The 27,392-nt window shown below is 37.7% G+C and overlaps 1 protein-coding gene across 1 annotated transcript in view; it reads left to right on the top strand.

Moving 5' to 3' along the window:
• The window catches only part of ADGRV1 (adhesion G protein-coupled receptor V1), a 307,496-nt gene extending 298,870 nt beyond the window's left edge, over positions 1-8,626 (top strand). The window contains exons 89-90 of the mRNA XM_058172618.1: positions 3,506-3,683; positions 8,290-8,626. Coding sequence (XP_058028601.1) covers positions 3,506-3,683; positions 8,290-8,408 — 297 coding nt within the window. The 3' untranslated portion in view covers positions 8,409-8,626. The remainder of the gene's footprint in view (positions 1-3,505; positions 3,684-8,289) is intronic.
• Positions 8,627-27,392: the final 18,766 nt, after the last annotated feature.

Raw genomic sequence — 27,392 nt, 5'->3', positions numbered from 1 at the left:
AGAGCTGTAAAGTATACATGTCAGAAGCATCATATGTGTATTCTTTTCAGCATTTCTGCTCTGTTTCAAAATGCTACCTCCATTCCATTTCAAAATGCAATCCATTCACACCTTATTACAATTGCCAGATTAAGAAATTTTAAAAGTACAGAAAGGGAACTGTGAGTCAGCCAAAGGGGAGAGAATACGCTCTTGATGGTGGAAAGTTGGATCTTAGAGAACATTCTAATGGCAAATGGTCTATAAAATAATGTACATACAGCATTTGAACATTGCCATGTTGCCATAGCTCATTATACTTATTGTCTTAACTAACATTTAAGTTGCTGGAGCTAATTAATCCAGACACCAAGATGTCAATAACTGGAACCTTTTTTTGCAGCTGGGCACAAATAGACTTTCAAAAATTCTCCGCTAAATTTGTTGGCAAAGTAGCTTGGAATAGGAAATTTCTTTAACCATCTTCAGGAAAAGAAAATTTTTTCAACATTTTTTTAATGGACTGGCTGTTCCTTCTTGATGACAGTTGCCTCACTATAAAAAAAAATAAAGTAATTCCTTAATGACAACCTTCCTTGAATTTAATTGAAGTCCTGGAAGCCAGAAAAATGATTACATCATGAGAGGCAGAATATTCTCTCAGGCATCTTGGCCACCTCATAATAAAAGAAGTGCAAGTATATGACCTTCCACCCCAAAAAACTTCTTTTTGAAACAGAATTTGCTTTTTAGAAGTTCTTTCATCACTTTGAATGAAAGATTGTTTCTGCCCAGTTAGAGATTGGGGGTTGAATGAGGATCGCTGATTGATTGATTGATTTGATTTGATTTTTATCCTACTTCTATTATTTTTAAGAGTATATATGTGTATGTGATAAAGGCTGATATCATTTCTTTATGGATTTTGTTTACTACTTTCAGCAAGAATTTCAATCAAGTACATTGCTTAGCTTCCTTCTGTATGGCTCAATAGAGATTTGAATTTGGGATGACCATGTCCCATGTCAAGTCGTTGTACATTTAGTCTATACTTGTAGTAGCAAGATCTGTCACAATAGTAGTAAATCAGTGTACAATACATGGATGTTAATCATAAGCCATATTTGGCAAAAATTTTGTTTATTGACTATTTCAACATTTGTGCCCAGTTTTGCCTAGCTAAACATGTGTTCTTTGTTTTTCCTCAAATAAGCTCCTTTTTCCTTAAATATCATTAAAAGAACTTATTTAATTTTTATCTTAAATAACAAATCCACCAAATGCTCCACTGAACTAATATAACAACAGAGAATAATAAAGCTACTCAAAATTATTTAAAAATAATTTTAGCAATTTTTATTTTATTCAAAAGAAAGTTAAAATACAAAATTCCAAGAAATTTAAAACAACAAAAAGATACACAAAGCATACAAGATATTTAAAAAGTGTATTTAAAAAAAACATCTACATGTATTACCCCTCTCCCGGCTGAATACTGATTAATACATTGTTGCAATATTAGTTTCCCCCCCTTGCAAACCCCCCCATTTAAAAAAATTTAATAAATCTATTTGCAAACTATTGGCCTGTCATCTATATGCTACCGTGTTTCACCGAAAATAAGACCCTGTCTTATATTTTTTTGAACCCTGAAATAAGTGCTTGGCCTTATTGCCATGTGCTCAAAAGCCCAATTGGGTTTATTATCAGGGGATGATATATTTTGGGGAAAACAGGGTATATTAATGACAAAATATTTAACAGAAAGAACAATAATAAAGATAAGAATTTCAAAACCTTCTGTTAGCAAACTGTTATTGTAATCAATTCATAGAAAATTTACTGTGGCCTCTTATCTATCCCAAATCATCCCAAGAGTAAGAGTAATTCATCCTAGATCATATATCCACATTCATTTTTTGATATAATTTCTTATCACTTTTTGTCTAGTTAAATATACTACATTCAATTTCTACAATCAGTCTGTCTTCCCAATAAAGTCCAGTTAAAAGTGGTTTGCAATTAAGAGTAATAAATTCATTTTCCAATCTTTCCAACTCCTCCTAACGAAAATAAGTTTGTCACTTCTCCATGTCAGGCTTCTGCTATCGCAAACAAATGCAGACTTGAAGTTCAGAGAGTTCTATGGAATCAACTCAGTTGTACCTCTGTACATTCAATATCTCTTTGATCTTTGAATCTTTAAGATCCCCTTTCCAAATGAGTCCATGTCTATCCAAAAGTCATTTTTGGGTCATTCCCAAGTATCAAAACAGTACCAGAAAGCCATCTTAGGCAGCAAAATCAACAGATTACCAGTAAGAGACAAAAATCTCCTTAACCATTCAGCAGCCATGTTGGGAAGGAGCTCCTCTTGGGGAGGAGATCTAATTATGTAAAAATAATTCTATTACTAACCACTCCTTTTGAAATAAATAGTCATTATAGCAGAAAGCAAGACTTAACCATCCTCTGAAAAGACATTAAAGAGGAGATGACACTAGGCTTCCTTAAACAGTGACCAGCATAAGGTTATTGTCACAGAAAATACCTCTTCTTCCTCTACACTAATTACCATTCCTGAGGTATTCAGAAATGCAGAAGGGTCTTTGACTTTCACTTCAGCAGGCAATCAGTATTGGCTGAAATAGAACCAGTCTTCACATGACCAGAGGGTCTCAGACTATAAGGCAGCCTTATAGTTGCTGCTACTGCCATGCTGACAGGTCTGACTCTTTTTCTTTGAACATCTGTTGTGGAGTTACAGAATCCATAGTAAGATACACATAAATCCAAGGCCAGTTTGATATCAGTTATGCATTTCATATTTTATGTGTTTGTAGATCTACCAATTATTTTTTCACAAAGAAAGTAACCTTCATCTTGTGTATCTACTGCATTACTATTTTATCAAGAACAGTCTGTGTATCCCTAAAGGAATTGGTGGCTAGACTTAGAGAAACAGCCTTCCTTTGATAGAGGTATTTTTGGCAATATCAAATCTTAGTCCTACTTAATTTGAGGGCCTGACGTAGCCATTAGCTAAAGTATTATTAAAGGTCCAGAATTCTTATTTCTCAATACTGAACTAATTTGTATTGGGAAAGAAGAGAGGTTTGTGGAATTGTGTAACTTAGAATCCAGCATAATTTAACCAATTGGAATGCAAAATGCACTTAGACAAGGATTTGGACATTTGCTACTTTATGTCAGGTGGCAAAATCTTTTGTCTACTCCTGCTATTTTGGCATTGGGAAATGCCATCATGCATAAAGAAAAATCTGTTGCTCTAATTCTTTTGACTACATGCATTGCTAGGGCCAGGATATTTGGGGTCAGCCTATTGCATCTAAATCAACATATTTTCCTCAGTTGCCAAAATAAGTAAAAAATGATGAAGGCATCATTTGCTATTTGAGGGATCTTCTAGTCTAGCGAACCAATAACATCATTAGGAAGATAACACATCGTGATTTTTTGTGGCACTCTGTATAAAAAAACTGTATACTTAATGCTTTTTCTAAAGATGCCAGCAGACTGGGAGAGGACGTCCCCAAGAACAGGAACTGAGGACAGGACTGTCTTTAAGCAAAGCCCACAGAATGGCAATGCCTACATAGCTGCTGGAGGATTTAGGAATAGTTCTTTGATGGCAGATGAAGAATCACAAGAGTTTGATGATTTAATATTTGCTTTAAAAACTGGTGAGTACAATATATCCTATTTTCTAAATAACCAGATATGATTTTTTTGCAATTGTATTCTGACTAACTATTCACATCAAAGTAAAAATCTGTCTTGTGCTAAACTTAATATGCATTTTATTTAAAGACCAAAAAGGCAAATTGAATGAAAACACATTTAGCCTATATCAGGAAACTAGAACATGTTTTCTTATTGTAGGTGTTTGAAATTTAGGGTGAAGAAGTAAATATTATTCTTATATGAACCACAAGCTACTATTTCAGATATAGAAATGCTACCATATATCCAATTTATATAGCTCTAAGTTCACATTTATATGGAAGTAATTGCAGATGAATCAGAAATGCGGTAATGGCCTGTGCAATTATGCCATCTCGCTGAGTTAGGTTCCCCATAGTTATTTGAAGAAGATTAACTATCGTCCAAGAACCAGATTAAAATTAATTATAAGTAAAAGATGGAGAAAATCCAGTTGCAGAGTGTGAAAGTATGTCAAAGAAGACACTGTTTGGATTTCTTGGACATGTAGAAAATGAAATTTATGGATTTCTACAGCTCTCCTAGAAGAGTGGCAAATCAGCATTCCACTCATCAGAAGTCGTGCCCTTTCATTCAGTCAAACATACGACCACTAATACTTTTGGAGGCTACATCATTTGCCAACTTCACAGCTGTCTTAATTTGAAGGGACAGGTTTTCAAGCTTACAAATATCAATATGACTACTGACTTCAAAAGAGCACTTGTATTTCTAGTTTATATACACCTTGGTTACACGTAGCAGAATACAAGCCAAGCCAATTATGTTTGCATGGATCACTCAGTAGCATAACATTTTCTCAGACTTACTTGTTTGGAACATTGATAACTGCACAGAGAGACATGGCAGCAAATGATATGGCTGTAACACTGCTTAGAAAGACATAAACTGAAACAAATATATGTATGTTTACTGTGTGAAAAGGATAAGTGCCAAGTTATGTAACTTTTTAAAAAGTGCTAATTAAACTAGGGTCAAACAATGAGTGCCCTGAAGAAATATTTCTAAGTGCTTTGTGTCACATAGGCAGAAAGACTAGATTGGCTACCTAAATTCATCTTAAACTTGCTTTACAGGTACTGTGAGTTTCTTAGGCAAACAGGCACCTGGGAGATCTTGGAGCCTAATCTGCATTTGGTTTCATTGGTGTTCTTAGAGTAAATTCAGATAGGCCCTTGTTTATTCATGAAATTTTCACAGCTGAACTATTGTGTTTCATTCCCTTGTTAAACGAAAATGAATAAATAAGTAAATAAAATTAGTTACTGTTTAAAAGAAATACTAAAGGAAAGGAGAAACTCTCAGTTCTGCTAAAGTTACCAAAATGAAAATAACAGTTAATTGTTTATGCTTCCCATAAAAAATCTTGTTAGGTGTGTGTAAACATGAAACAGGTGAGAAACTACCAATAATATAATACAGGTTTTTAAACATATAAAAAAGGCAAGATGAGATTTAATATTCATTTACCCTCTGCAGTAGTAGATACCACCACACTGATTTTGCAAGCCCAGAAGATTGTAAACATACTTCAGATTTATAATTCCTGGTTAGACTGGAAAGCAATGTTAAACATATATCTCAGTTTTCTTTTTTGACTGCAACTTGGGCTTAATTGACAGAGTAACTGTTCTTAACAAGACAGCATGAGAGACTAACTTTAGCATTAGTGCTGAAAATGTACAGGCAATGTTTTCTCAAAAATCACGGTCCCAGTGTGAAGCCATTACACCATCTTACAGGGCCCCATTGCTTTAATTTGAGAACATGCTGCCCCTAAGAACTCTAACTATCTTGTGGTAAACACTTCTAGATAAAAGCTTAAGTGGTCTGTGCAGTTTTAAGTTGTTCTTCCATAGAGGACTTTAGTTTTATTCAACAATAAAAAAAAGATTATCAAATCCTTAGAATTCATGAAAAAGTATAGTTATGTTATAATTTGGATTTTAACAAAGCAATAAACTTAATAGGTTATTTGTTTAAGCAATCAGCAACACAACAAAACCAGACATGTATAAAATGGGAAGTGGCAGGTCAATTCATTTGGCTTTGTCTGTTATTTCTTTAATGGTAAAAATGAGTCAAGGAACAGAAGGAACCTATGCTATAGGAAAGATTTGTGTACAGTGATACTTGATTTTAGAAATTAGAAGTTAATTCACTGCTTCAGGACTTCTATTCTCTACCCTCAAGCTACTGTTTGGAACTTATCCTGATCCACTTCCCTCAGTGACAAATTTTTAGATGATCAGATTTTGTCATCATCTTCCATTTTAATCTTCCTAGGTCTTCAATCACCAATTCTTTTTTTCCTTCTCACTAAAATACTGTGAAGAAGGAAAGGATTGAAAAAAGGAACACTGCTTGCCTAATAATAGCTGTAGGAACCTTTCTTGTAAAGCATATTTAAGTCATTTGATGGGATGAAGAATATTTGGTCATGTCATCTGCTATGTCATAGAATAAAAAACAGACAAATAATCCCTGTTCATATATAACAAAGCAACTTAATATGCCACATTTTCTGTCTTATGTGTTTTATTAATTGCTAATTTTAAAAAGTGATAACATTTGGTTTCCTGCAAACATAGCATATTCGAAATGCAGTGAGTAAGGTTTATTGCTGGTACAGCTCCTTTGAATCCTATGCATTTGAAGCAGAAATAAATTTGCCCAGTTCATTGAATCTTTGCAGCCCTTGCTCATTTGTAGCTGGTTTTACTGGCAAGTAATGTCTGGAATTAATCTCTTTTGACATTACCATGTTTAATTATGCTTGCATGCACTTCTGCACTTCTGCCTAAATAGGATTTGCAAGTCTTGAAATGTCTAAGTAGGGGTTGGGCAGTTTTTAAATGTTTTATTTACTTGTCCTAAGACCAAAAGCACAGTATGTTCACTCAGGCAAAGCAATCAGTTGGTGCCACTAGAAGAAGAGATAATGTGGGGGGTGGGGAGGAGAAACTTTTCCACCTTTTTTTGTTCATGAAGAATTCAGACTATGCTAAAAATGCTTATTCCATCATCCTAAAAAGCCAGCCAGAAGAACTGTACCTCTATGGAGAAAATATGGAGACATTACACTTGATGCCTACCCATCTTGATGTAATGTTGGTTCAGGAAATCTGCCCACCTAGTACAGGGTTAGGTTAAGCTTTCTAAAGTAGCATAATTGTAAACAGTGATTGTTGTTGATGCATGGAGATCCTGTCCCTCATCATGTAGATCAGGGGTAGTCAACCTTTTTAAACCTACCGCCCACTTTTGTATCTCTGTTAGTAGTAAAATTTTCTAACCGCCCACCAGTTCCACAGTAATGCGCCGTGTATCATCGTCTGCGCATGCCTCTCGCGCATTGTGGATTGGGTTTGGGGGACACAGCGGCTACCAGCTCTGCTTGTCTGCTACAGCTAGGTGGTGTGGGGGGAGATGCGCAACCTATTCTGGGACAAGGCTCTTTTGTTTGCGGTCGCATTATAACGCCATTTAGTTTCACTTACATAACGTGAACTAAACTTATGCATGGGCGATACAAATAGTATATTTTCAAAAATTTAAATTGTCACAGGGAATTTTATGAAAACGTAATGAAAATTTTTTTAAACAATGCTGTGAAAATTTTTTAAAAAGTCAATTAAATTAAAAAAAAGGGAAAGTGCTTCAGTATCGGACAAAACCCCTACCGCCCACCATGAAAGCTGGAACGCCCACTAGTGGGCAGTAGGGACCAGGTTGACTACCACTGATGTAGATGCTACCTTTGTGAGAAACTAGCAATTGGTGAGGTGCACAGAAAGAACCCAAAGAAGCAGCCATCATGCTTAGTTTCTTTCCACACCTTGGAGGTTTACGTGTATATTTAATAATGTGTATTCTTTTAAAGACATATAGTTTCATGAAAGTATACAAAAATGACTCTTAAGGGGACAAGAAGCATAGAGGTTACATGAAGAAATAGAATGTAGTGTGTCCAAATGTGTGTGTGTGAGAGAGACAGAGAATGAGGGAGAGCATTCATATAAATTAAGACTGGAGTTAGGCTATAAAATCTGAATAATGAGAAAAAAATATTAAAGTATCTAACAGAGTTCCAGAGATTTGCAAACTTTAACCCTAATATAGTCAGCTTAAGTCTTTAAATGTAATGAAGGCAATATTGCAGTAGTAGAATTAAATATGTAAAATCACAGCATTTAACGTGATATTTGTAACTATGATTTGTGGATCAAAAATTCAGTAAGGTAAATGATAGTTAAGAAAAAATGAGGATTCAGATGTGAACTAGAAATTAGAAACAATTTATGATGTTTTATGTTTAATGCCTAAGAAGATGTTTTAAATTGGAGGAATCTTCTGTATTAATTTTAACAAGAGTTTAGCTTTTGTAAGCCAGCCACATAATTTTGATATGACTTTTGAATAATATGTCACTAAATCCAGCCAGAATGACTAAACCACTAAGAATAGGAAAGCTGGTATCATCCTCATCAGATAAGTGTATTCTATGGAAGATATGGTCTCGTTTTCAAATCTCCCAAATATTCTGCTTTTCTTTTTGTGTTTCAGGTGCAGGCCTCAACATCAGTGACACTGAGTCATGTCATGGCAGCCTGGATGGAAGTACAATAGCTAATTCCCAAATTGTTGAACTTAGAAGAATACCTATAGCAGATACTCATCTCTAATCCTTTCATCTTTTTAACATGCTGTACTGCATTCTACTTTTTATTCATGTGTTTTCTTTGAACAACAACAAAAGAATCTCACTACATATAGGTCTGTAACAGAATGCTGTGAATTATATGATTAAGGAATTAACAAGTTTTGTTTTTTAAATGAAATAACCTAATTTTTTTACAGTAAGCTATAAACAACTCATGTTTTAAACCATTAATTTAGATGAATCTAGTCTACCAAGTCAACTAATTTTTAAAATTAACTCCTATGTGTATTTCTGTTTTAATAAAAATTGATATAATCAATTTGATGGAGATAGTGTGTTTATCTATGTGTGCTTGACCAGGAAAGATTTTATGGTTATTGAGCATTAATCTGTTTTATTCCTATAGATATTTGCTTTGTTTTCCTTTTTTCCACTTTGCCCACAACAGAGTGCTATTTTTCATTCTCAGCAAGAGAGAACATATTATAATCAGAAATTCACATGCAGAGATGCTAACCCCACAGACAATTTGAAAACACATCTCCCAGTATGAACTAATACTGGAATAAAAAAAGAAAGGCCTATAGTATCCTATCCATGATCCTTCCTGAGTATAGGATCTAAAAATCCCCTCTCTAAGGGAGATGGGTGTTTAAGAAACAGGAAAATAAATAGAGATAGATTAGATAGGAGAGAGAGAGAGAGGGAGGGAGGGAGGGAGAGATAGTTTTTTGCATTTTCAAAAATATTGTTGCATTTAAAAGAAAAATATTCACATATGACTCAGTGTAGCTTAGAGCTCCAGGAGAGTACAGAGTTATTTTCAAGCTTCTTCATGGATCATAAATTGTGAGAAGCAAGGATGCCAAGCAAAGCCCCTGATCTAAATGCATTTCTGCATTGGTTAGAAATGGTTCTATATAAGAAAGTGTTTTTGCCCACTAGAGTTCAAAAATGCAATTGAACTGGCATACTTAAAGTATGTTTACGTAGTAAATGCTGACATAGAGTGAAGAATGAATGGTAATGAATGAATATGTAACAAATACTAAAGTGAGTAACTATTACAAAAGAAGTGTTCTCAGGTACCTTGGTTACATAGAAAAAGATAATTAATTTGAGTTAAATTGCAAAACAATTGTATGAGAAAAGAGTGGGAAAGATTCAGGAAAAACCAAGAAAATCATGGTTGGATTGAGTTGATGAGATTATCAAACAACAAAAAGTCCTATGTTTAAAGAGAAAAGGCAATATATGAATCAGTGCAGGATGGAAGCAAGGAGATTTTTATAAGACTAGAAGTTAGGGAGAAGTACAGGTATCTAAACGAGGTTGAGTGTTTCCCTTTGCTTTTTTATTATATATGGCCTTTATTTTCTTTTGTTCACTGTTTTTCACACTTTGGGCACTTCCCTATAGACATGTTAACGCATATTCCTCCCATCCTTGAGGCAGCAGAAAACTAGGTCAACCTAATTTGCACTGCTCCCATGGCCGATCTTTAGATACACAATAAGGAGGCCAGGGAGTGGCATTGTCCTTACATATGTAATAAGTGGAGATTCAGGACAATTGGTGAATGTCCTAATTTTCTTTCCTCTCCTACTCAGTCCCTAGCATGCAAGAAAAATAACCACCAATTGTTCCTTGTATGGTGTGGTGGGGCATGGTTGAAAAGTGAGTAAAATCCCTCACATCATACCATTATCATCTTATGCCCTACTGAACATCATCTGGATATGGTGAAGGATGGGAGAACAGGTCTGTTGATCTGGGAGATTGATAATCCCATCTCTCTCGCTCTCGCTCTCTCACACACACACACCTGAAACAAACCAACCAACCTTGGGTCGTTCCATCAATCTCTTTCAAACTGCAGTAATCACATACAGAGTCGTCAATTATAATGGTTTTTTTAAAAGTTCAAGCCTTAACTTCCAGGGGCTAGAGAGATCAATATTCCCAAGTCAAGGAGGAGCAAGCAGCTGCCAGCCTGTCAGTGGTGTTGGTAGTACTTTCCTTAAAAGTCCTACTTTAAAACTTGCCTGCTGGACCAGGAAAAGTTACCCTCTAATACAGAGGTGTCAAACTCAAGGCCCAGGGACCGGATCCGGCCCACGGGATGCTTAGATCTGGCCTGTGAGGCCACCCTGAAAATAGTGAAGGGCCAGCCCATGGTGCTTCTGCCAGTGAAAAAAGAGCTTGGGAGGGCTCCATTTTCACTGGCTGAAGGTTGCAGACGGCTGTCGCAGCCAAAAATTGAGCTTGGAAGCCTGTTTTTGCTGGCAGAGCACTTGGGACACCACAGGCGCCGCCCTGATGAGTGACATCATTCTGACCAGACCCACCCTGGCCCCCCAAGGTCAGACACAACCCTGAGGTGGCCCTCCATAAAATCGAGTTTGACACCCCTGCTCTAATATGTTCTCCCATGGACCCATAGCCAAAGCAGCGAGGGCACATTTTAGAAACATTCTTAAAGATCCATCTCATCCCGGGTACCCTTTTTTTGAACTATTACTATCTGGCAGATGGTACAGGATAATAAAAACAAGGACAAATAGGCTAAGAAACAGCTTCTATCCCGGGACAGTAACCATATTGAATTCTACTGTATAGTGCAATATTAATGCAATATCAGGAGTTTTCAATTCAATTGTACAGAATGTGAAGGATGTGTGTTTGTGTTTTATTTTTATAGTTATAATGTACACTTACACTGAAGATGGCATTTAATTTCGTTGTATGAGATGCAATTACAATAAGGTAAACTAAACTAAAATCTGAAGTTGAACTATTTTCACCTCTTTCCTTGCAGTGCTATTCCAGCTATTGTCCCTGGTCAGCTTCTATTTTGAGTGCAGCTGTTACAACTAGATGCAGATCCCTCTATTCCTTCCATTTTTGCTTCTTCTCTACTGCTACCATGATACACATCCTGAGACATTGGTACAATACAGGTAGTCCTTGACGTATGTCCACAATTGAGCCCTAAATTTCTGTTGTTGAGTGAGACATTTGTTAAGTGAGTTTTGCCCCATGTTATGACCTTCTTTGCCACAGTTGTTAAGTGAATCATTGCAGTTGTTAAGTTAGTCACACCATTGACTTTGCTTGTCAGAAGGTCGCAAAAGGGGTTTGTATGTCCTTGAGACACAGCAGTGGTCATAAGTATGAACCAGTTGCTAAGCATCTGAATTTTGATCACATGATCATGGGGATGCTTCAAACTGGAGAATGGTCATAAGTCACTGTTGTACTGCTGTCGTAACTTTGAATGGTCACCAAATAAACTGTTGTAAGTCAAGGACGACATGTAATGTTTTGCTGATTGCCCCATGCAAGAGAGAGGAGGAAGGGAGAGAGAGAGAGAGAGAAAAGGCAGTATGTACTATCCCCAATTGTTCTTTGGCATTGGCTGGCAAAGCGTTATCCAAATGTCAGGCCTTTCCAAAGCTGTTTTAGCACTGTCATAGTGAGCCATGAATGAAGTGAGAGTACTGCCTATACAATCAGACAAGTAGGGCAGTAACTTTATGCCATAGTCAATGTAATACTGCTGAAGTTCCTTGCCCTGTCATGTGTACTAGCAATGATCAGACCTTGTGGGAGCAGAGGAGATAATGAAATCCACTTGTGATTTGCATGTACTTGAAAATCCCTCTTCTGTATGAAATAGCTTCAATGTCCTAGACCTAAAGGTACTTCTATGAAATCAGATTGAATTATTTGGCATTTGTCAATGTGTCTAGGGCTCATCTGTTCTTTAAAAGACCTTTACACGAACTTTTGTTCTGGTGGAAAATTTTGACACAATCCAATTCTCTTACTCAATAGCTATGGAAGGAACATTGGCCCAGATAGTTGAGTGGCCTGAAATTCATGCTACAACGTGAACTGACCATTATTATTAACCAAAAAAAACCCACAAAAAAAACTCCTGATATAATTTTCAGTGAAAACACAGAGTACAAACTGCTCTTGATATTTTTGTCATGGTGCACAATTGAATTGGTTAAAAGATCACGAAGTCTTTGCCCCTGGTAGGAGTGTGTTACTGCTTGTAGTATACACTGGTAATTTTGCCCAAGATTAGCTGAATAGCTGGCAGTCAGCTTTTAATTTCTCTCACCTCCTTAAATGAATCGATCCATCAAGTAAAAATTGATTTCCTGCTATACTAAAATGCCACAAGCTGCTTAAAGACATAAAGAACAAAGAAAGAATTACATAACACTACTACAAATGTTGGGTCACAAACCTAATAGGGAAAAAATCCACAATAAAACATTGTCATAAGCGTAGATTTAGTGGTGCCTCTGCTGCTGGCTTTCTCAAAAACAAATACTTCTCCAAAGAATCCTCAGGGGATATTTTTAAATATATTTTATTAACATTTAATAAAAAGTTTGTGCAATCATATTTCAGGCATGCATAACAAATAATCCAGAGAGTTGTATGCAGATCAAAGTCAACCAAATCACTGGAAATCTTGACTGTTTACAACACAATAGCTCAACACTACTGTTCATAAAATTGTTACACACATAGATTTCTGTGACATTTTCCAAGTAAACAGGAGGTATTTGTGATATTTCTAGTTTTCTAATCAAACACACATGAGGTAAAATTCAAAGGGGCAAGTCATAATACAGTGACAACAAGGAGAAGCAGCTACAAGACCAGAAAGGACAGAGATGTTGATTCCAATTATTCATACATTTGCTTAGATCAAGGCTGTCAAACTCATGGCCCACAAGCCAGATGCATCACACGCTGGCCATGCCCATGCCCGGTTTAGCAAATGGGAAAAAAGTCCTGATACATCACGTGATACCACCATGACTACACAAGTTTGACACCCCTGGTTTAGATCAAGTTGACAACCTAAAACCCAGTCTTCCAGATGTGTTACATTCAATCTCTTATTATCCCTTGACAACGGCCATTGTGGCTGGGGATAATGAGAGTTGATGATCATAACATCTGGAAGACATGCCATTACCTACCACTACTTTAGCCATATATCCTTCATCATTTGAGACAGTCCAGAAGTCTCTGAGTTCTTTTGCACACTTTTCCATCCACATCAATAATTAGGATCCCCTGCCTCTTATTGTAACTGTGGTCTCTATAATAGCATGTCAAACTATGAGATTTTCAATGACGTTTTCAGGTCTTTTTAAAGCTTGTATGTTAGTCCATGGACACAATTTCCCTTTGTCAAGGTAGCACTAGTGTGGAGTTGAATATAACTCACCCAAGGCATTTTTATGCAACTTGAAGGATCACCACATCTTTAAGCCTTCTACTTGAGAGCCATAGCAAGAGGCCTTCATTTTGTATCTGTTTGATGAAAAAATATCTGCCCTTATCTGTTGGGTGCAACTTCCGCAGTTATTGCTATTAGCGTTCATTTTATTTTCAGGTTCAGATGGCAGACAGATATGTCTGTCATGTCATGTTACTTCTGTGACATTCATTTACATAAGATTATTTTTATACTACTTTTCAATTAAAAAACAACATAAAATGGTTTGTCTGAGAGATATTTGTTTTGCATTTCAGTACATATCTCTAGCTGGCAGCCCTCAGAAGCAAATCTTCAGGAAATATTACCATATGTTCTTTCATAACCCTAAGCTGGAGATGTAAATTGGACTGGGGCCACACGACCCTCTGAAAAGTTTGGTTTCCTGCTATTATAATGCAGGAAACCTTAAACAACAGTAGTTTAAGTGTTGAACAAGTTTGACATGATATTAAAAAAAAAGCAAAACAGAAAACTCCTCCCACAACCAGTGGGGAGGGGAGACAGGAATGAAAATCAGTGTCTCTTCAGCTTTGCATTACCACTTCCCTATTTGCAAACTCTGCCTGAAATACACGTCAAGCAATGTTTGATAATAGATAATCTTATCCCTTACATAAGTGAATGGGTGAACCATGCCCTTTGCATTCTTCAAAGGAAATTCTTCATATAACAAATTTGCATTTTAGCACCAATGGTGATCACAGCTAAAGATCATGGGGGTTTTAATAGAATACATAAAAGGTAATGGCAAAAGTTCCCCTTGCACATATGTGCTAGTCGTTCCCGACTCTAGGGGGCGGTGCTCACCTCTGTTTTAAAGCCGAAAAGCCAGCGCTGTCTGAAGACGTCTCCATGGTCATGAGGCTGGCATGACTAAACGCCAAAGGCACACAGAACGCTGTTACCTTCCCACCAAAGGTGGTCCCTATTTTTATACTTTTATTTTTTTACACATTTTTTATGTGCTTTCGAACTGCTAGGTTGGCAGAAGCTGGGACAAGTAACGGGAGCTCACCCCATTACACGGCAGCACTAGGGATTTGAACCGCTGAACTGCTGAACTGCCAACCTTTTGATTGACAAGCTCAGCATCTTAGCCACTGAGTTACCACGTCCCTAGTAGAACAGATAGAATGAGATAAAATTGCCCATGGGATCTTCATGGTCATAGACAATTTGGCTGTGCCGACCCCACACCAGGGGAAAGGAACATTATGGGGGCTGCTATCTGAGGCACCCAGATGGCTGTTCTTGGAAATTGGTTGGAAGCTTTTTCTGTAAGGTAAAGGTAAAGGTTCCCCTCGCACATACATGCTAGTCGTTGCCGACTCTAGGGGGCGGTGCTTATCTCCATTTCAAAGCCGAAGAGCCAACGCTGTCCGAAGACGTTTCCGTGGTCATGTGGCCGGCATGACTCAACACCAAAGGCGCACGGAACACTGTTACCTTTTTCTGTAGCTGAACAGAATTGGGGATCCCGGGAACACAGCAAACATCAATCTCTTGACTGGCAATGGATGTTAATGTCCCTGGCATTAGGAAGGCTGAGTGTTACTTCTTTTGATGGATCTGGTCTATTATTTTCCAGAGAATCTGCTTCATCTACCAAGAAAGATGCCTGCAGCCAATTCATGGAAGAAAGAAAATCAAATTAACCCTATCACCGGTGCTTTAAGATTTAACCTCCCACTGTTCTGCAGAATTGTACCATATGCCTCTGCACTGCTTATAGATGACGATCCTGTAACAGCAGCCAGATGTTTGCACACTTCCTCATCTATGTGCTTTCTCAGAGTGCAGAATCTAGAGGTTTGTACATCACTGCTTGCGTGCTTCATTTATCAAGCATGTAAAAGAAAAAGTCAGGTAAGGAATTGACAGCACCTGGCTATAACCAGTCATCACTTCAAGCATTAGGGAACTACACAAAGTTAATTATTGCCTCTCCATGAAAAAACAACCCATGTAATTTAGTTTAAGATTACTTAACTTGAACGTTCCTCATTGGAGGCCTTCTCATGTATATGCCAAGTACTATTCCCTACAAACAAACATCAAAAAACCATGGTTTTGCATGGGGCTGGCAGAGATGAATAACAGTTATTTATCCTTCTTTGTTCTTATGAGCTCTAGCTCAACTCGTTCCTGAAAAAAATGGAACAAACTTAGAGCTAGGGCCAGGTTTGGTCTGAATTTCTATAATTATTAACTTTAGTCTGGCTGTTAGGATTACTCAGCAGTTCCAGTGGAGGAAAGACAGGCACTATTTATATGTTGCTCTTTAAGACAAAAAGTCTCCATGTTGCATGGTTGCCTCAACAAACTGTTGGTTGAAGAAAAACATCTGCTTTGGAAACTGACTGAGAATTTTCCCTTCAACATCCACCCACTGAGGCCTCGGACAAAAAAAAAAGTCAATTCAAAGGAATCAGGACATAGGAAAAACAAATCTCTAACTAAATTTCAAAATGAAACTAGCAAATACAAAGTGGAGTTCTCTGGCCTTATTGTTATTCTTCTCAGAATGTTTTGCTTTTTAAGAATACATTCTACTGAAGAGATTCTGCATTTTTAAGATATCACATCTTTTTCCTTTGATAAAGGCTCACTCCCCTTATACTATTGATGCTGCCATAGTATTACTCAAGAACGAACAAACGCTATGTGACAGCTGTCAGACTTAACTCTTAAAGAATGATTGATCAATGTTTTGTAGTTTTGGATTACAAAAATACAAATAAAACAGTTACAGAAAGCAGGAACAAGGCAGACAAATTTAGAGATGAGCAACATGTTCAAAAATATCAAACAGAACAGCTTTCCCGAGTTATACATCTGAGGCAGTAAAGCTGGTATGTTTAAAGGTTTGTTCATGTTTTTTAAAACACATTGCTAATAGAAGATTTTCAGGTTCCTGACTAATCCTTTTTATTGGGTTAGGACTAGCTAAAAATGTACAATCCTAACCTCCTCTTTCTTCCTCTCGCCAAATGCGTTATCAATTAAACTTTTGCAAAGAAACAGTCCACCCTATATCTCAGGAAATAATATTTTTACATATTATATTATATTATATTATATTATATTATATTATATTATATTATATTATATTATATTATATTATATTATATTATATTATATTATATTATATTATATTATATTATTCTAGTTAATTATATTCTATTAATTATAATCTATAATTGTTAGATATATTAGAGAGTCAGTTTGGTCTTGTGATTATGTCACCAGGCCAGAAAGCGGGAGAGCATGAGTTCCAGTCCCACCTTAGCCATGAAAGCCAGCTGGATAACCTTGGGTCAGTCACTCTGTCTCAGCCCAACTCGCTTTACAGGGTTGCTGTCATGGGGGAAAAAAGAGCAGGAAGGTGTGTTGGAAATGCTTGCTGCCTTGAGTTATTTGGAAAAAATAAAAGAGGGATATAAACAAACAGTAACCTATTATGGGAAAAAAGTACACAGACTTGGAAAAGTATGTGGTGGTTTCTCAGCTGCTAAGCAGATATAGACTACTGGCCAGCCCCAAGCTCCTTGGATAGTAGGTCTGTGCATATGGTATTATTATGCGCTGGCCAGGATCTAAGAGATCTGATTATCTCTGACAAACAAATAGGTGCTTCTGTTCTTCTTCTGCCTGGACTATGTACAAGGTTTCCTACAACATCTCATTCAGCAGTACTTTGCTTTAAGGTCGGCCCCGAAACACGGTGTTCTGAGCAAGGTCCTGTGACACCAGAGGGATATGACACCAACAGCAGGATCAACAGCCACGTCACCGTAGTTGCAAAAATGCTGTCTCAAATTTAACAACAGATGATAATTTTGTTATTTCAATAAAATACCAGGTGGACTGCTAACAACTTCAGTCCTATATAAGGTCTACATCAACCATTTCTTTGCTTCTTTATAATGGGCTTGCATCAAAGCATAGAATAGGATAGTCCGTTGTACATGATGGCTATCATCACTAATTCACTACCTGAAACTTTGCTTTATAGAAGAAGCCATCATCCTACCTATTCTTCCAACAGTGGGATTATCTCTCTAGCCTCAGTTCCATGGCAAATAGAGAAAATGTTTAATTTTTCCCATGATAAAATGCTTGTGAAATAAGTTATTTCCCAGGTTAGGCTGAGAGATAATTGATGGGTTCAGATTTACTCAAGGGATATCGCGGTGGCTCAGCGGCTAAGACGCTGAGCTTTTCGATCGGAAAGGTCGGCAGTTCGGCGGTTTGAATCCCTAGCACTGTGTAACGGAATGAGCTCCCATTACTTGACCCAGCTTCTGCCAATCCAGCAGTTCAAAAGCACATAAAAATGCAAGTAGAAAAATAGGGACCACTTCAGTGGTAAGGTAAGGCACTCCGTGCACCTTCACAATTTAGTCATGCCGGCCATATGACCACGGAATCGTCATCAGACAGCACTGGCTCTTCGGCTTAGAAACGGAGATGAGCACGCCCCCTAGAGTCAGAAACTACTAGCACTTATGTGCAAGGGGAACCTTTACCTTTACCTTATCCCAATTGAAGATAAACTTGAGCTTGGATCTTTCATTCCTGATAACAGATTAGAACCAGTGTCTTCTGAATCCAATTTCCTAACCACTACCTATTATACTAGCTTTTAAAGATTATTGGATTCAAAAAAATTATTGGATAGTTGACGTGCTCAGACTTCTAGAATGTGGGAGGATTGGTCATGGTCTCCATCCTTCAAAGAAAAATGCATAGTTAACTTGCCATACATCATTAAACCCTTCAGAAAGAATTATAGGACTATTGCTTACATATAGGCTTCAGGGATGCCAAGCTTCTAAAAAAAAGCAGAGTATTTTTAAACATAGTTTTCTACAGGTATGCAGATTAGAATTCAGAACTGGAACTATAAGAAACAAAGCTGAAATTCCTCCCTGCCAAGCTATCCTCGTAGATATTTGCCTTTAATGTGAATCCAGAATTTAGGATCTTCTGCCCTCACTGTCTGTGTTGGATTCTGTTAATGGTGCATTTGTTAAAGAATGCACACATGCTTTTTAGTAGAAATATGGATCAAAAGTATTGTATGCATGCTATATAACATTGCAAACCTATTAACATATCTAGTGGTTTCTTTTTGCTTCTGCTCTCATTTGCTCTGGCACTTATGGTATTTAATAGATGCTGTTCTCAGCAATATCACGGGACACTCCAATTTTCTAGAGATTACAGTATCTTGCTATTATTTAGGATCAAAAAGGGGAAAAAAGTGGTTTCTTGCCAGTATCTATTCCCAACCAATATGAAGTGCTTACTATAACGAACAAGAAAAGTATGCAATGCTGTAATAGGTTGTGTTAGAAATAGGTAAAAAAACAGAAGCTAACATTAGTGATAGTATATTGTGCAAGACCGGGAGACTGAGTTTAAACAATGCAACATTCAGAGCCTCCATGTAATCTTTGACTTTGTCATTTATTGCTGTAGGAAGTTTCTTGTTATGTATAATAAAAAATGAGAAAATATATCACTCCCATGTTGGTGTTTAACTTTAACATGTTACTACTCTCTCTCTTTCTCTCTCTCACACACACACACAAACACACACACAACCTCAATTTACTAAGTAAACATTTGGTTTAAAGCTTTAGCAAAAATAACTCTAGCCTGAAAAAGCGGGCAATAAAAGAATTAAAATGGTGCATATGAGTCATATGCAGGACTGAAAGACTTTGGAGGTTATTTAATCTCCTGCCCTGTTCCAGGATCTGCTGACTACAGCGTTCCAAGAGATGGCAATCCAGCCTTCAGCTTTCTATCTGAACAGTTTTTATTTTTTATTTTTTCCTGATTTCCAACCAATCTTTTTCCAGAGATCCAACTAATGGTAGCATAATCCAGCTCACATTTTGCCATCTTATCAGCTAGGATCAGGATTCAAGTAATTTAACAACTGTCTCTGCCCTAATGACTAGCTGGGTAGGCATGGCCATGGTGAGCATGGCCAGGGTGTGTGGCAGGCAGCACTCGGCCTCCTGCACCCCGCACTCGGCCTCCTGCACCCCTGAGAGTAAAAATAGGCCGCGGAGGAGAATGCACTGCCGCCCCCTACACCCAGTTTTGGGCCTAGTAGGCCTCCAGGCACCCCCCTTTGGGAGCAAAAACAGGCCGCAGGGAGGCCATGCCGCACCCCCCACATGTCCCGTTTTGGGCTTAGGAGGCCTCCCTGAAGCCTCCTGGGAGCAAAAACGGGCCACAGGGGGCACACACCCCCTGCGCCCCTTTTGAGCCTAGGAGGCCTCCCTGCACTTACCGGGGAGCCAAAATGGGGAACATGGGGACTCCTGGAAGGGGCGGGGTGGGAGGGGTAGGACCAGCCAGCAATTTAACTACCAGTTTTCCTGAACTGGCCTGAACCATCTGAATCCCACCATTGATCACACTGGAGTTTGTTGGGCGAGGCACAACAGTTTTTACAAAATCAAGATACACTATGTAAGTAAGCTACATTATTACAGTCAACTGAAATGGTCACTCTATCAAAAAAGGAGTTCAGAGTAGTTTGGCATGATCTATTCGTGACAAATCCATTGTCAAATAATGCTTACAAGCCAAGTGCAAAATCATCTATTTCAAATAATAGTGCTGTTATTTGGATCTTTTCTTCTTCCCTTCGTTTTGAAGACAGGAAGAGCATTTGTGTTTTCCCATTCCTCCTTCCATCTTCAATGACTTCTGAATGGTTTTTCAAAAGGGAATGTTCTCAAAGATAACATGTGGGGGTCTTTCAAGATTCTTGGACAGAGGTGAGCAACTACCACAATCTTATGACCTGTGGACATTAATTTCCAGAATTTGGCTCAAGAATTCTGGGATTTCTGGGATGCATAAGAGCACAAAAGTGCCTATCGTTCCTGTCCTATTGTTCCCTTTCATTATATCTAATTAATATAGTTGATGCATACTTTTGCTCATATATATGTTCTTTTCTTTTATGATGTGTTGTTGTTTTATATCGATATTTATGTATACTGTTGTGAAAAAAAAAAAAAAAGTTGAAGTCCACAGGTCATAAAATTGTCATACTTGCCCAACCCTGTTCTTGGAAGTAATTAGTCTAGTACTGGAGACTAATTAATTTTATTCATAGTAGCAGTTCACCCTAACCATCTCTTTACTTATTTTAGACTAGCTTTGCTGGCTGAGGAACTCTGGGAGTTGAAGTCCACAAGTCTTAAAGTTGCCAAGATTGGAGACCCCTGCTTTAGACTGTCAGTCCCTTCCTTTGTCAATTGTTCTGCTTTGGGGAGAAGGCCAAAAATAAGTAGGAGTGGTCTGCCTTCCCTCCGTCACCTATTATGCTATCTTCTCTAAGTCGCAGATTCACCACTTCCCTTTTCTTCATTGCATAATTGACATAGCTAACATGTTTTGTTGTTTTGACTTGCACTCGCAAGCCAAATATATTTTCCTGTTTTACCCTTTTGATTTTCTTTTCTTTTCTTTTTTTTTTTTGCAAAATCAGCCAAAGATATTTGCTGATATAATTTAACTTATTTAAATCTTTCCTCAGTTAAAAGTCTATGCAACCATAACTATATCCTAAGCTGACCTCATTAGAATAGGTTCAGTTGTATTTCTAATATCTTATTTTTGAGAACTTCCCTGTGCTCCGTTTCATTTTAGGATTTACACTTAGTACTTCTCTAAACCTTTTGAGGTTGAACCTGCTTAAATCTAACACGCATATATGGCTGTGCACCAATTTTGTTTTCTGCAGTTATCTTGAATGCTCAAATATGTAGCTTTTGATCATTTCCCTCAATAAATAGAAAAAATGTTTTTGACTCATTTGTTTAACTGGCTTCTCTTTATCTAGTTTTAAATCCTGTGCAGCGAATCGATCATGTTTTCGATCATCAGGTCACTGGTAAGAGATACCCAGTATGAGTGCTTCAAGTCTCTCCATAGTGAAACAGCATTCATGTATGCGGGTTTGCTGTCCTTTGATGGTTTGCAGAAACGAGTAACTGTACTGTCAGTCAATGATTTATTTATTTTTTATTTATTTTTTATTTTATTTATTTTGTCACAACAATATATGTAAGTATCATACAAAAAGATTATATAGTATATAAACATATATATGAATAAATATTAGGAGGTATAAGCATATATATATATTTATATATATATATATATATCGGAAGAAGAAAAGAAAAACAATAGGACAGGAACGGTAGGCACGTTTGTGCGCTTATGCACGCCCCAAAGCTGGCTGAGGAACTCTGGGAGTTGAAGTCCACAAGTCTTAAAAGTACCAAGGTTGGAGACCCTTGCCTTACTGAGTATATGAGTAAATATTAGGAGGTGTAAGCATATATATATATAGGAAGAAGAAAAGAAAAACAATAGGACAGGAACGGTAGGCATGTTTGTGCGCTTATGCACGCCACAAAGCTGGCTGAGGAACTCTGGGAGTTGAAGTCCACAAGTCTTAAAGGTACCAAGGTTGGAGACCCTTGCCTTACTGCATACTTTTATTTGCATGCAGACATAAGGAGGAAATGCTGATACTGAAATAAAAGGTGTTTACACCGAGTGAGAAGCAAGCAGGACTGGGAAGGTTACAGCTAAGTTTCTTTCACTTTCTAACTAATACCCTAAGTTAGTTGTAGCTGCCAATTGCAGAAAGAAATGCAGCACTCTTATCTTCATAGTATTAGCCAACAGCCATAGCTTTAATCTAGTATCTGCTACATAGCTAATTGGCTGCAAGGGTTCCTGATATGGTTATCTGGAAAGGCTAAATTCTCTTGGATTAATTCTTACAAATGGGCAATAGATCATCATTTTTATATCTTTCATTTTACATCACAGATCAGGCGAATAGGAAAAATTATTCACATAGCTTACATAGGCAACAACAATATTAAATCATTAAAGTTCACTGTTGAGGTTTACAGTATATTTAGTTAACCTTGCCACGATCCTTATGTAGAAATTACTTGCACCCCATTTTTCTTCCATCACTGGACTAGGGAGTTAGGCTCCCAATCTGAACTTCTTAGCTTTAATAAGGTGACCATTAGATGGCCCCACACCAATTCCTAAGGCAGACAATTGCGAAGAGCCTCTTCATAGCTGTGAAATCAGGGCATATGACTGGGCTGTCACAACCAAATATTAGCCTTGTATGACAATTTGCTGCACCCAAGTGATATGCTTATCATTGCCCTTGGTAAGTAACTTAGCCTTTTCTCTTTAAAGACGCACTTTTGCCAGGCACAGGTTAGCCTTGTATTCCTTTTTTATTGGGTAATAAAATAGTATTTATTGCATCAGAGGAGTTTCATTTTGGTTTCGAACTCTAATTGTTTAAGTAGAGTCCTATCCAGATAGCTGATTGCGGAAAACTGAGAAAAGCGTAATTTTACGCAACTTTCAACCTGGATTTTAAAACAGAACACTCTGAAAATGAATATAATAAATGGAATTATTTAGAACAAGAAATTCATATTCTGAAGACTTCCAAAATGCAGCAAATGGTTCTTGATCAGTCAGCTGAATAATTAGGAACATACAGAATTTTAATAAGTGGTAACCCCAAATTTAGTAATACCAAAATTATATCCACATTTATTAAAAACTAAACAATACTAAATTTAGAGGAAATGTTACGAGTAGATGTAGTTAAAATCAAACCTTTTTAGGGGAATCCATTCAGATCTACAGGAGGTGCCACCTAGATCAATCTCTAGGTGCGGAGGGCTTGGGGTTGAAAAAAGTAAAAATGGTAGCCATGACCATATGATTGAAGCCCCGCCCTCCTTTTGTATGTGCACCGCAGGTGCAACATATGTAAAAGAGAGAATTTTGATCATGTGGCCACTATTATGATTTATTTGACACATAGATAGCTGCTCCGTGGATCCTCTTGCACAGAAACTTTGGAAAGGTTAATATAATGTAATAACGTGGTTTAATGATATAGTTTGTTTTTTTTATTTTGTCACAACAGTATATACAATCATCAACATAAATAATAATCCATCATGAGAGAAAAAGTATATATAAGTAAAAGTAAAAATATGCATATGATACTATAATGAAGAGAACAATATTTATTTATTTATTTATTTTATTTATTTATTTTTCGCATTTTTATACATATAAATACAAATTAAAACATCAATTAAAAAACTTATTACATAAGGCCGAATATTTAAAAATAGCAATACAAATAATAAAAACCCCATTAAAACCAAATTCAAAATTTAAAATTCTAGTCCAGTCCTGTGCAGATAAATAGATGTGTCTTAAGCTCGCGGCGAAAGGTTTGAAGGTCAGGAAGTTGGCGGAGTCCTGGGGAAGTTCGTTCCAGAGGGTGGGAGCCCCCACAGAAAAGGCCCTTCCCCTGGGCACTGCCTGGCCGACGGCACCCTGAGGAGTCCCTCTCTGTGAGAGCGCACGGGTCGGTGAGAGGCATTCGGTGGCAGCAGACGGTCCCGTAAGTAACCCGGCCCTATGCCATGGAGCGCTTTGAAGATAGTTACCAGAATCTTGAAGTGCACCCGGAAGGCCACAAGTAGCCAGTGCAGTCTGCGCAGGAGAGGTGTCACATGGGAGCCATGAGGGGCTCCCTCTATCACCCGCGCAGCCGCATTCTGAACTAACTGGAGCCTTCGGGTGCTCCTCAAGGGGAGCCCCATGTAGAGAGCATTGCAGTAATCCAGACGAGATGTCACGAGAGCGTGAGTGACCGTGCATAGGGCATCCCGGTCTAGAAAGGGGCACAACTGGCGAACCAGGCGAACCTGGTAAAAAGCTCTCCTGGAGACGGCCGTCAAATGATCTTCAAAGAACAGCCGTCCATCCAGGAGAACGCCCAATTGTGCACCCTCTCCATTGGGGCCAATGACTCGCCCCCAACAGTCAGCCGCGGCATCCACAGCCACTCTGTCTTGGAGGGATTGAGCTTGAGCCTGTTTCTCCCCATCCAGACCCATATGGCTTCCAGGGACCGGGACAGCACTTTGATAGCTTCGTTGGAACAGGAACGGTACGCACTTTTGTGCTCTTATGCACGCCCCTTATAGTCCTCTTAGGAATGGGGTGAGGTCAATAGTAGACAGTTTTGGGTTGAAGATTTTGGGATTTTGAGTAGAGACTATAGAGTCAGGTAGTGAGTTCCAAGCGTTAACAACTCTGTTACAAAAGTCATATTTTCTGCAAGCAAGTTTGAAGCGGTTGACATTAATTTTAAATCTATTGTTTGCTCTTGTATTGTAGCGATTGAAGCTGAAGTAGTCTTTTACAGGAAGGATATTACAATAGATGATTCTGTGTGTTAAACACAGATCATGTCGGAGACGGCGGAGTTCTAAGTTTTCTAAACCCAGGATTTCAAGCCTGGTGGTATAAGATATTTTGCTGTTTTCGGAGGAGTGAAGAACTCTTCTAGTAAAATATTTCTGGACGCGTTCAATAGTATTAATGTCAGAGATGTGGTATGGGTTCCAGACGGATGAGCTGTATTCAAGAATAGGTCTGGCAAATGTTTTGTATGCTTTGGTTAGTAGTGTAGAGTTTTTGGAAAAGAAGCTACGTAAAATTAAGTTTACAACTCTTAGAGCTTTTTTTGCTATGTAGTTGCAGTGGGCTTTGGCATTTAGGTCATTTGATATGAAAACTCCAAGGTCTTTGACAGGGAGGGGGTAATCAGTAAGGTAATGTCCATCAAGCTTGTACTTGATATTAGGGTTCTTTTTACCAATATGTAAGACTGAGCATTTACTGGTTGATATTTGAAGTTGCCAAGTTTTAGACCAATGGGAAACAAAGTCAAGGTCATTTTGAAGAGTAGAAGTATTGTTAGTGGTATTGAATAGTTTGACGTCGTCGGCGAAGAGAACACAATGAGCTGAGGTCACAGAGATCATTTATGTATAGTATGAAGAGCGTTGGTCCAAGAACACTACCTTGCGGAACGCCACTTTTGACAGGAACAGGATTTGATAGAGCGTTGCCAATTTTAACCACTTGTTGTCTGTTTGATAGGAAGGCATTTATCCAATTGTGGAGAGGTCCTGAAATGCCGTAGGATTTTAGTTTTAAGAGAAGTTTGTCATGTACTACTGAGTCAAAAGCTTTGCAGAAGTCTATGTAGTTTGCATCTATTGGTTTTCCTTGATCAAGGTTGGTAGTCCATATGTTTTTGCAGTGGAGAAGTTGTAAGTTACAAGACAATTTGTTTCTGAAACCAAATTGTTTATTAGAGAGTAGGTTATTAGTTTCAAGGCGGAGTGTAATGGATTGGTTTATGATAGATTCCATTACTTTACATGAGATGCAACATAGAGAGATAGATCTGTAATTTTCAACTAGGCTGGAGTGTCCTTTTTTGAAGATAGGGATGACTGTGGCTAAAGACCAGAGTTTTGGAAGGGAACTAGTCGTGAAAGCTTTATTAAAGATTATGCTTAGGGGTTCTGCTATATTTATTGAAAGTTTTTTTAAGAAGTATGCACATAGCCCGTTAGGACCAATTGATAATGATGGTTTCAGGTTGCGAAGAGCTTTTTCAACATTATCTTCTGTGAAGTCTATAAGAGTTAAGTCGTTGTTATCGTTTTTGGTACGATTGAGGAATGTTGGTTATGAGCCATCGCTGTTTACAAAAACTGAGCCGAAGAATGTGTTAAATAGGTTTGCTTTAACTGTTTCGTCCGTACATTCTTTGCCGTTAGGTTCTTTTAGTGGTGGGATGGATCTTGTTTCTTTAAGTTTATTGTTCACAAAATTATAGAAAGCACGATTGGAATTAGTTCATAGAAGGTCTTCTTCTTGCTTGGTGTGGTAAATGTTACATTCAGTTTTTATTTGGTTGCAAATATTTCTGTAGCGTTTTTTGAAGTTTGCTACATAACCCTTTTTGTTTCTTCTCCAGAGGGATTTTTTTTTGGATTGAAGCTTTTTTATTGATATGGGTAATTTGTTTCTTTTTCTGATTTTAGTGGTGATTTGTGGAACGTATAGTTTGATGATTTTATTGATTTCAAGAAGAAATACTTCATAGTGGTCTTCTGCAGTGATACAGGTTGAGAATAGATTTTGCCAGTCAAGAAATGAGAGATCATTGTTTTTAAGGTCATAGTTTGTTTTTTTAAAATTGTAGTTTGGAGCACTATTGTTATGACGATTTATGTGAGGGCGTATGTTTAGACAAAAGTCTATCATGCAGTGGTCACTGTTGGAAAAGGGTTCTTTTATTTGTAGTCCATAAATTGTGTTAGTGATATTGCAAAAGATGAGGTCGAGGCAGTTTTTGAGTCTGGTATTGTTAGTTACTAGTTGCTCATGACCTAGGTTTGTAACTGCGTTGTATAGTGTAGTATGGATTGGTTCAGTTGTACATTCATTTGTTATCCAGTTTATAGAAGGTAGGTTTAGGTCTCCCAGGAATAGGAGAGGATATGGGCAAGAGGTAGCCCATGTTAGTAATGAGGTTAACGTATTTGCATGAGCGATGTCGTAATCAGGGGCTCTGTAGCATAGTATGAATCTAAGTGTGGTGTTGGTGGATAGGTCACATATAATAGTTTCAGGAACAGAGAGTTTCTGTGCAATTTGAATATTTTTTAAGTTCAGTGATTTTTTGTAAAAGATAGCTACTCCACCACCTCTGCGATGTTC

This window comes from Ahaetulla prasina, chromosome 2 (genome assembly GCF_028640845.1).
Source record: "Ahaetulla prasina isolate Xishuangbanna chromosome 2, ASM2864084v1, whole genome shotgun sequence".
NCBI lineage: Eukaryota > Metazoa > Chordata > Lepidosauria > Squamata > Colubridae > Ahaetulla > Ahaetulla prasina.
This window is presented reverse-complemented; position numbering and strand designations above follow the sequence as displayed.